At 55.2% G+C, this 10,946-nt stretch overlaps 1 protein-coding gene across 6 annotated transcripts; it reads right to left on the bottom strand.

Moving 5' to 3' along the window:
* FBLN7 (fibulin 7) lies at positions 4,102-10,182 on the bottom strand. 6 transcript variants are annotated; one of them, XM_021391498.1, is made up of 9 exons: positions 10,001-10,181; positions 9,409-9,671; positions 7,909-8,068; positions 7,244-7,414; positions 6,801-6,926; positions 6,567-6,704; positions 6,357-6,494; positions 5,664-5,802; positions 4,102-5,549 (listed from the first exon to the last, which is right to left on the bottom strand). In XM_021391498.1, exons 2-9 carry the CDS (start codon positions 9,496-9,498, stop codon positions 5,177-5,179), a joined length of 1,335 nt encoding a protein of 444 aa, XP_021247173.1. In that variant the 5' UTR covers positions 9,499-9,671; positions 10,001-10,181; the 3' UTR covers positions 4,102-5,176. The 6 variants fall into 6 exon arrangements, with proteins under 6 accessions (XP_021247173.1, XP_021247176.1, XP_021247174.1 ...); XM_021391501.1 differs by having other exon boundaries at positions 7,909-9,671; positions 9,996-10,182; XM_021391499.1 differs by lacking the exon at positions 9,409-9,671 and having other exon boundaries at positions 10,001-10,182.

Below are 10,946 nucleotides of genomic sequence, written 5' to 3'. Positions count from 1 at the left end.
TTACAAGCACACACAAAGTGTCTTTGAGCATTGCCTATGCCTGACTGCCTGAAATGCTGTACAACTGTGGCTTGTTATAAGTCAGACAAGAAACAGTTGAGTGCAGAGCGAAGCTAACAAAGCTTGCCTGCCTCCCTCTGCACTGCTGGCTGAGCTTGCTGAAGCGTGGTCTGCAGAACAAAGCATTTCCCATGGAAGAAGCATTCCCATTATCCCACTAAAGCTCCACTTGTGCAACAGCCTGACTCACGCTGCAGCTTTTTGCTCCTTGGCACTGCAGAGAGAATCTCTCTCTCCTACCTATTTGGCATCCAGAAGCCTGGGGTGGCTTCTTACCTCTGGGACATCCTCCTGCTCCTGCCTGCCAGGCATAGAGGAAAGGTGCTACTGCATGGGGCTACAGGTGATGCTGTTCCACATGGAGTCAGCTCTGAAGAGCACAGAGAAAGCAGCTCTTCTTAATCCCTTGGATAGCATGGGTGGGACAACTCCTGTCCCTGCAGTTCCCCATATCCAGCCTCTGGCGTTCACACAGTCAGGGAGTCTGGCTGTACACCAGGCTACTGAGGAATCATCTGCCTGGGGTTGCATATCCATGCCTCCAGAAGCTTAGGATCCCTGCTGCTCTGATGCCACATACCAGGCTAGATCCTGGCTAAGCAAGCAGGGCAGAGAGAGCACAGCCTGGCTCAACCAAACATCCAGATCAACACACACGTTCATAGAAACAAGGCAGCCCTAAGGTAAAGCTAGCACTACCACAACACATCTCCAGCAGGGACTGAAATGGAGCTCCAGGGAGCATGGGCAGGGGTAGGGCTGCTGGCCCCAGGTGGGGCTGGTCAGGGCTGTTATGGCTAATTAGTGTCTTCAGTAGGCGGGTGTCTCCGTGTGCTGGATGCCAGCACCATCTCCCTAGGCAATAGGAAGAAAAAAACAAAAAAAGGCATTTCAAATTCAGAATAAAAGCCCTGCTTTTCATATGGTATGTGAACTTTCTGGGGTTTGTGCAGTGAGGGGGAACCCTGGCATAAGGTGGTGTCTGGACCCCTTCTGGGATGCTTCTTTATGGGGATACAGCACTGGGTCTGCTCCCTGCTTTTGGGGACGACTCTTTCACTGTGGGGGTTTGCATAGGAGCTGTGTGTGCTCCTTGGGCATAGTTGTACCCACAAAATTAATTTTAAGCAAACAGAAAAATGTGTCAGCACCAGCAGAGTAAAGCTGTTTATTTAAATATCCGTACGTATGTTTGCGTTGTCAAGGAAAAAGGTATGCCTGTGAGAAGCTTGTGAATGGCTCTTTTTTTTTTTTTTTTTTCAGCGTTTTCAAAGTATAACTAAATTTGGCAATATCAGATAAACAAACTCTCCAGTACACTCTCTCAGATATCACAGATATACTGGGATCTGGGGTATGGTGTGTATGGCTTAGCAACATACCTAGCAACCATAACAAATAAAAATGTCACGGTTCAGCTCTTCATCAAGGCCTGTAACAGGATTAATAAGTGTTGTGGAATGTGTGCTTGTGCTTTTGCAAGGACTCAAACCGTGATATAAATCTGTGGAAGGGGACGGGGCAGCATTAATGTATGCACTGAGCACCAGGCTGGCTTTCTTGGAGGTGCTAGCTTGGCACAGCTGTAGTAAAATCCAGATTTTAGCCTGCCATTTAAAATAACTGTGTTAATATTCTCTTCTGCATTTAGCAAGAGATTTGTCAATTCTTGCTTGTGAGGGTCTCTCTCATTAGGCTGAGGGTCTGTTTGGTGCACATGTGAAGGTTTGGCCGTTCATTGTGTTGCCCATATTTGCCTCAAGACCCCTTTCCTGGGCTATTGGACATTGGGATGTCCTATGTGGTCACAGACATGTGGGTGAGTGGGAGGGATGCCCATGGTGGCTTTCCAGTACCCTATTCTCATGTGCCCCAAGAGGAAAGTACTCAATCCCTCCTTGCTGGGATACACCAACCCTGCCTACTGCAGCTAATGGACTGTCAGGATGGTCTGCAGCTGCGTGCATGCCCCACGTGCTCTGGATTTCCACAGGCTGCCAAGTGGGAAGCAGTTGGAGCAAGATGCTGTTTCCTTCTCTATCCAACAGCTTATGGGATGGGCTTGGATGTGCATGGGCAGGCAGTGTAGGCTCCAGGTTGTTCTGCTAGCTCTACTATGAGCCAAATGGGAGAGTCACTCGGGAAGGCCAGTGCTACAAGTACCTGGACATCTCTTCAGGCCTCAATGCAGCACAGACCATGGTGAGGTGACTCCAGAGGTGAAATCCCAGCTCTGCTGCCAGCACGCCCCACAGGAGCTGGAGCAGCTGGGCATGTGAAGTAACTGTGCTTTTTGAGAAATACAAAATTCTTCCTGTCTGAACTGGGAGGCCAGGAGAAGACAGAGCAACTCTAGGAAGCTTTGTGAGGAAACCTGGAGAGAACTCTCTCAGAGACAGCACTGTGGAAAAGATCCTCTTCCATTTAACACTGCTATCACTCCCTCCCTAAAAGGGCAAAGAGATTGGTATAGGTCACTTGGTAAAACATTCAAGAGGTCCAGGGCCATAGCCAAGATTAAGTCTTGATGGTTTTTTTTCTGGAAAAAAAAATCATTTGGATTCCTCTTTCCTTCTATGTACATTTTTGGTCTGGTAGATATTCCAGGAATCTCTCTATATATTTAGATTTGGGGATTACTGCCCTTCCTGGGAAGGGGAGGGCTCTCATCGGCCCTTTGAAGGGAGGGACAGTGGCTTTGGGGCTCTCCCAGGGCATGCAGAGCAAATCTGGAGCCAGCTGCATGGGGACTGCTTGCCTTCACTGCCTGTAGGGGAGCAGAGGCAAACCTAGCTATTTCTTGGGCTCTGAAATGTTATTATCCCAATGAGAAGTTGTATTTACCAGGGCCAGAAGAGCTTCACGCTGCACATTCCAGGCTGCAAGACGTTGCAGTTGCTGCTATGGGAGAGGGAAAAATCTCCTTTAGTCAGCTCAAATGCTGGCCAGAGGTTTCCAGCCCAGTCCAAGCACGGCAGAGCCAACCTGAAACATTTCTGGGGCTGAAAAAGAGATCTGCATCCAGCTGAGGTTGTGAGACATACAAGCTTCCCAGCTCTGATCCTGGCCCTTGGGGCAGGCCAGAAACACTTGGGAGGACTTTGCAAGTGGATCAGAGATGCTCCTGCATGTCCCAGTGCCAGTCCCCTGTGTCTCAGTGCATCTTGGAGAGAGGAAACCCGTTCACCCTGGCCTTAGAAACTGGGAAAATGCTGTCAGTGAAGGATTACTCCACAATGAAAGCCTCCAACGCAAAGGTCCAAACACACATCCCCAGCCTCATCAGCCAGCTGAAGCATCAGATGGAAACTATTCAGAAAGTCATCCTCTCCTCCTTCCCAGCCGAGGTGCATTTCATCCATCCCTCCTGGCTGTGGGCAGGATTTGGGCTCTGCCATACAGGGAAAAACCACGCGCAGAAATCCAGCGGATGGCTGGTATTCCCGTCAGCCCCCAAACTGGGCCATTCTGAATCCTCCAGTCCCTTTTCAAGGCAGTTTGGTTCCCCCTGGTTCACTTGGGGCATGAGGCAGTGCAGGTGCCTTGTGTTGGGAAATGGGAGAGAGGGGAAGGAAGAGACAAGGTCTCCACACAGAGAATGCTCCTTGCAAAACCCGAGGAGTATAGTTTGCCTCAAGATGGTTTCTTCACTTGTACTTTTCAATCTCTTTCCCCTTGGCATATGGACTTCTTTATCCTAGGAGCAAGATTTCTTTAAATCTGGGCTAAGTTCCCAAGAAAAGAAAGCTGCTTTTTGAAGGGCTACCAGGTGTGATTGCAAAGCCCTTCTCTGCTGTGTTTTCCTTCCTCCTGCATGGCCCTAATGCTTTTCCATCCAAAGCTTGGGGCACTTTGACCAGGCAGCTCCCCATCTTCCCAACAGCTCCCTGTGCCTGTCTTCCTTGGCACGTCCCCGCACTTCCTTCCTCTCCTCCCCAGCCCTCCCCAGCAGCATAAAGCAGGAGAACAAAAACAACAAGGGCAAGTTATAGTCCCATAAACCCGGAACCCAGCCCCAGCTGGCTGTGGGTGAACACACCCTACACGCGCTGCAGGTACTTTATTCTGCTCTGCACCTACTCAGAGGCTATATCATCCTTTAATTGTACTAAATGAAAAAGAAACATGCATAATGTTTTTGTGGTTTACATGCACAAGCGCTGCACTGGGGAGCAGAGGTGAGCACCACAGTGGTGCCAGCCCTGGGCACGTGTTGCAGCACCATGGCAGGAGCCAACCCCACAGCTATCCCTGCAAGAGGACGAGGGGTGTTAAAAAATGAGATATTCACACCCTGAGCTCTTGCAAGACAAGCACCGTGCTCAGCTGAAGCCATCCCCAACACACATCCATGCCAGGACTTCCCAGTGGTCATGGGTGGATGCAGGTGCATGACCCCATCCAAGAGGATTAAGGCATGGGACAGCCTTAGGTCCTTCCAGCCATCCCTCGTCTCCAGCTCATCATGTGGGATGGCACCGAGTCCTCCCTGTGTCTCTGGGGACCTCAGGTTGGCTGACCCCACCCTGAGCAACAACCTCACTTTTAGACAGTCCCATCCCAAACTTGCTGCTTCGGGTGTGGGCTGGGAGCTGAGGCTGGGAAGAACTTCTCCACTTGCTCCATGTTGTGCCACACAGCCTCAGGGCGTGTAGGGCACGGCCCCAAGCAGCACCAAGAGCTTGAGCTCTGCCCAGCGAATCCCAGCTGGGGGTCTTGGTGTTCAGAGGGAAGCAAGCCCAGCCCAGTGCAGAGGAGGGCTGACAGCACCAGCTTAGCTTCTTTCCTACAAAAAAGGAATCAAAAAGGTCGTAAGCACCTTGGTTTCTACCTGCTGGTTTGCACTGTGTAAGTGCAGAGGTTATACGATGTCCTCCTGGAGCCGCAGGCAAAAATAATGCCCAGTTCCCGCACTCAGCAAGCAGATAACCCGCATGCAGTCTGTTGCACCTCACATGCTGCTTTTTCCATGGAGGTGGGGGTAAAAACCACCTGGAGACTCAGACAAAATCGCCGCGACGCAGAGGGGGGACAGCTGGCTTCAGGGCTCCAGTGCTTGCTGGCATCCGCACGCACACGAGAGCATCCAAACCCTGCAGCCGCCCCCTGGTCGGCCCTAAAACTCATAGGCAGAGACGAAGAGAGTGATTTTGGAGAGATGCTTGGCCTGGAAGGTGCGGTCCAGGTACTCGGACATGTCCACATCCACCTGGATGGTCTGGGGGCCCTTCAGCCTCTGCACCAGGATGAGCTCCCCAGTCTGCCGGTCCGAGCGCTGCATCACAAAGTGGCCCCGGTTGTTGCCTCCCACAATGCCAAAGCGGAGACTGTCGGGTCCCGGCCGGCCGGGTGCCGCCGCCGTGGCCATGCGGAAGAGCGGGGTTGGGGTCAGCAGGTTGGAGGGCAGCGGCAGATAGTGGAAGGAGATGGTTTTGGGCGCCTGGTGGCACGACCTGCTGTCCATCGGGCAAGGGTTGCGCTCGCACTGGCTGCAAAGGGAATGAAGGGGGAGGCTTGGGGGGGTCCCCCAGTGGTCCTCCTCCCTGCAAGGAGGGATTGGGGTATTGGGGGGCCCTGTGCCAGGTAGCACATGCCGCACTCACAAGGGTGATGTTTTCACGTAGGTGATATTGCCACCGGGCTGGGGACACTCAGGGCTGACGCACTGGAAGCCCCCGCCTGTGTTGATGCACGTTGTCCCCCGCGTGCAGTTGTCCCGTGACAGAGCGCACTCATCGATGTCTGCAAAACAGGCAGGTGACAGAGACCTGGAAACCCTCATTTCCAGGTGCATTTTGGCAGGAAACGGGTGAAATGGAGCAAACCTTCAATAGGAATAAGGAAAGCGTGGAAGCTTCCCACCCTGCAGCTTGCATCCCTCCCTGACCATGCACTGGCCTCTTTCAGGGTAAGGATGCGAACCCAAATCTGATGGAAATAACCACTAAATTCACCCCAAAATCTCACTTTCCATCTACTCCTGCTCTTTTCCTACTATTTCTGCCCAGAGCCAGCAGGGGTTAGGGCAGCGGGGCAGGCTTGTTTTCCTAACTTTCTGCTAAGCTCGCTGAATGCGTCAGCACACCAAGTAAGGTAAGGGTAGCTTACCTAGCAGTAAGACCGAGAGCTTTTATTGCGGGTATGTGTTGGGAGCGTTACCAAGATGTTATGAAAACAGACTGCAACAGCAGAAATCACATTGAAAATGGGAAAGCGTGAGATTTTTCACCACGAACTACCTTTTGGGTAATCATGCAAGGTTGGACAAAGTGGGAAAGCTGTCCGTGCTGCCTCACCTTCACAGCTCTTGCCATCGCCCAGCAGGCTGTACCCGCTGGGACAGGCGCAGCGGTAGGAGCCGGGCAGGTTGACGCAGGCGTGGGCACACAGCCGTGGTGCCCCTTCTGCCTGGTACAGCTCACACTCGTCCACGTCTGCGGGGAGACAAGCAGAGCTGCACACCCACAGCCCCTTACTCCTCACCCTGCAGCCCCTTAAGCCCTTACCCTGGCAGAGGCTGGCGGAGGCTGTGCCGCTCATGTGAAAGCCAGGCTCGCAGCGGCACTGCTGGGCGTGCTCCACCTGGGCACAGCGGGGCTTGCGGCTGAAGGCAGGGTCGGCCGTCGTGCTCCACGTCGGGGGCTCTGCAGGGCACCAGGGGCAAGGTGAGGCCAAGGCACAGCACGCACCCAACCCGAGCCCCCTGTGCGGCCCCGGGTTTCGGTACATGTGTCACTCACCCGTCTGCGTGCGGTGCTGGCAGGCTGCCCCGCTCCATGGTGGTGGGCAGAGGCAGTGGTGCTGGCCTGGTCCCTCCACACAGGTGCCGCCGTTCTGGCAGGGGCTGCTGGAGCATGTGCTGAGTTCTGCAAAAAGCCAAGTTTTGCCTGATAGATTTTGAAGCAGCATCAGAACCTGATATTTCACCAAACCTGGACCATGAGAATCCCTCTTGTTCCAATAAGCCCGGGTTGCGCCTGTACTTGCAGCCAGACCTGTACCCGAATGCATGAGGGGAACAAGAGGGGCTGGAGGTGCTGTTGTAGTATCACTCCATCTTGCCATTTTGGAAAGCATAAGAAAATCCAAACCACTCTTTCCTGCACAAACCTGCCACCCCAGCCCCAGGAAACACTCCCATAGCTGTAGCCGCATCCAGCCCTGTCAGGAAGGGAAGCGGTACCTGTGCAGCGCGGCTCCTGTCCACTCCAGCTGCCATCAGCCTGGCATATCCGTGTGCTGGAACCCTGCAGCTCGAAGCCGGGCTCGCAGGCAAAGTGCACCTCGTGCTCCACCAGGTACTTGGTGCCGAACATCCGCCCGCCAGCGGGGGCCTGTGGGGCTGGGCAGGACACTGCAATAGATCAAGTTGGGGGGAAGCGGTGAACTGCTTGCAAGTAGGAAGGCCCTACAGAGGGATCTGGACAGGCTGGACTGATGGGCTGAGCCCGATGGGATGAGCCTCGCCAACATCAAGTGTCGGGTGCTGCACCCACGCAGCGCTGCAGGGTGGGTTCAGGTTGGATATTAAGAAAAAAAACTGAGAGCGGTGAGGCACTGGCACAGGCTGCCCAGGGAGTGGTGGGGTCACCATCCCTGGAGGTGTTAAGAGCCATGGGGATGTGGCACCGAGGGACATGGGCAGTGGGCATGGTGGGACTGAGTTGGGATTGGACTAGGATCCTAGTGGTCTTTTCCAACCTTAATGATTCTATCAAATTCCAAGAGCAGTGGGATGGCGGCAGTGGGCACAGTGGTTCATCGGTAGCATCCAGCCCCAAAAGACCAGCGACCCTCGAGCCCACTGCTCACCCCATCCCGATGCCCTCATGGCTCCCTGGCACTCACCAGGCGCCGGCTCCGGGGCTGCCTTGGCCAGGGCTGAGTGCAGCGTGCTGAGGCGGCTCTTCATCAGGCGCAGGCCCTCGGCGAAGCGCGTCTCCTGCCCCTTCAGCAGCTGCTGCATCTGCCGCACAGCTGCCAGGAGCTGCTGCCTGCCTGGGCAGCCCTGCGGGCACGGCAAGTGCTCAGCACCCACAGCCCCAGCACCTACCTGCCTCCTCCAGATCGCATCGTTTGCCCCCACTGACCAAACACGGGGGTTTTGAACCCAAACCTCATGTGGGAAATCCCTAGCTCTTGGCATAGCCTCCTACATCCTAACATGGCAACGCATCACTGTGATAGCTTTGTTAGCCCTGGGAGAGATGCTGCAGCTCGGCCTGCTGGAGCTAGAGCCATGTCCCACTTCCATATTACAAAATAATAGGAAAACAGATGTCTTGTGAGTTCTTCTAGGGCCAGAAACACTTGTGGGACTTCTGCCTGCAAGCTAATGGTTACCAAGGGACTGACTCATGCAGGCGACGGGCATCTTTATTATAGGTTTCCTGAGGAATTAACTGAAAACCAAAGGGAGAGAGCAAGAGCTGAGCAAAGCAGAGTCAGTTTTCAAGCCTGGAGATTTGCAGAGCACGTGGAGCAGGGGACGAACAATCCCCTTTGGGAATTCACAACCCCATGTCGTGCCCCGGTGTGATGGGAAAAGGAGATGGGTCCAAGGCTGGGACCGAGCAAACTGAGCTGCAGGGCAGGGGTTGATCCACTTTGCAAAAAGCTACCGAGGGTTTGCAAAGGAAAAAGGAGAGCCAGCCCCAAACAGCATGCTCGGAGCATCCGGCATCATCCCCAGCTGCTGCTCGTGGCTGTTTTAGGGTTGCCAGGGATGAGCTGAGCCCTGCCGGCAGCTCTGGGGTGTACAGCACAGGAAGAGGGAGGAAAAAGCAAATAGATGCCTGGCATCCTGCGCACTTCAATAAACAGCTCTTTGTTAGGTCTGATTTTAACTTCAAGAGCCAGCAGAGCTCCCTGCAGGATGTGGAGCCGTAACAAACCCCCACTCTCCCATAAAAACAGTGGTGCTTTTTGCTCTGGGTGTACTTGGTCGTGATTTCAGGTGCAGGGAAATTTAAAAACAAACAAACAAACAACAGCACAAAAGCAATAGCAAAGCTTTGCTTTGCACTAACAGCCTGCGTGCTCGCGCTTCCCTCCCACAGCGCTGGGTGCCGGAGAGGGGAGCGGAGCTCCGGCGAGACGCGTGCTCCCCACTTGGCTCACCTGCTGGGGTGGGGAACGCAAATTGCGTGGAACTGCGAGGGGGGATTTGAAGACCTAGGGGGTGGGAGGGTGCGTTTAGCATGCTCTAAGCCTCCCGCTTTGGGGAGAAGGGAAATAAGGTGAGATCTTGCAGGAGGCATCCCCGAGACCCGAGAGAAGGGAGGCGGAGGGGCGAAAGGACGCACATGAGGACACCCCAGACCCACGCGAGGAGAAGGACGAGCTCACCTGGGCTGCCGGTGCGGCCAGCCGTGCCGCCGGGCACAGCAGCAGCAGCGGCAGCAGCAGGGGGAGGCTGCAGCGGAGCCCCGAAGCCATGGTCCCGCGGTCGAGCAGGGCTCTTGGCGGGAGGAAGGCGGTGAGCTCCCTCCGCCCGGCACCTCTGCCTCCTGGCTGGGATGAGTTATCCCTCCCACGCCGCCCTGCGCACCGCGGCCGGGGAAGCCGAGCCCTGGCGAACGGCACGGCGGGTGCCGGGCGCTGCTCGCACCCTGTGGAGCAGGACGAGGGAAGAGGATGGCGGAGCTCACCCTGGGGAGCGGGGCTCAGGGCTCGCGTGGGACAGCCAGCCCGGGGGCAGCCCACGTCCTCCTCTTTGTGCCCTGGCTGTGGTCACAGCCATCCCAAATGCTGTCTGGAGGGCTGGCTGCGTGGAGCCCTTCTGCCCACAGCCACCTCAAGGCCTGCCCTTTAAGGGGGGGGTTGCCTTTGGTTCATCACGCAGCCCGCTTTTTCACCTCATTTCCCCTTATCTCTTTAGCTACCTGGATTTCAACCAACCTCCACCACTGCACCCCGCCTTCGATGAAGCTCACATTACCAGCCCGTAGGATTCCCACGCAGAGCAAATGTTTGTGGTTTGCAAAAAGGCCACTCCTGGGGCACACGCAGCCTCTTTCCCGAGCCCGTGTCCCCTGCCGTGCCCCCTTCCTGCAGCCATGCACCGCAAGGTGCAATGAACACCGTGCGCTGTGCGGGGTCCCTGCACCATCTGCTGGGCACGGCGCAGTAATGAGAGCCGGAGCTGGGTACTGGCAGGGCTGGGGCGGGCTCCTAGGGCAGAGTTTTGGGGAGGATGTCTCCCACCCTGCAGTGGGGTGCTCTAAATCAGCCTGTGAGATGGAAAGAGCAGAAATCCCCGCAGAGCAGAGGAGGAATGCAAGCCGCAGAGCAGCTCTCAGGTAGGCCAAGGGTGACTCCATCACTCCTGGCCTCCCCCGTCCTGCCTCCCATAATGCCATCAGCAGGAGCAATACTTTTCTCAGCACAGGGGTAGGCCAGGATGCTCAGTGATTGGCGTAGAGATGCGCTGGGGACAAACCAGAACCCGCTGCTTGGGGAGGAGATTTCAGAGGTCCTGGTGCTCTCATTTGGGCTCCACTTGGTGGTTTTCAACAGGGGTGTATCACAGTATGAAATGCCCCCCGAGGGCTGTGTATCAGCCCTGACCATCCACGGTACTGCCCATTGAAAAAAACACTAAAATTGCTGAGAGAGGTAAAAAATAAAATAAAAAATCCCACCTCTTCTGGTGCCAGTGCAGCCTGGACTGCAGGAAGGCAACCTCGGGGGAGCAGCACCGTTTGCCCCAGCCCTCCACGCTGTCCACTTCTGCCATAGCTGTTGCCCTCAGGGAGACGTGGGCTGCCCTGTGAGCCAGGGAGAGTTCCAGCACCCACAGCCTCCCAGTGCATCAAACATCATTAGAGCATTTCACCACCTTGTGATCTCCACCCAGGAAGGGCCAGACTCCCATATGAAAAGAA

This window comes from Numida meleagris, chromosome 3 (assembly GCF_002078875.1).
Source record: "Numida meleagris isolate 19003 breed g44 Domestic line chromosome 3, NumMel1.0, whole genome shotgun sequence".
In the NCBI taxonomy this organism is placed as follows: Eukaryota; Metazoa; Chordata; class Aves; order Galliformes; family Numididae; genus Numida; species Numida meleagris.
Note: the sequence above shows the minus strand (reverse complement) of the source record. Positions and strands in the feature narration are given on the sequence as shown.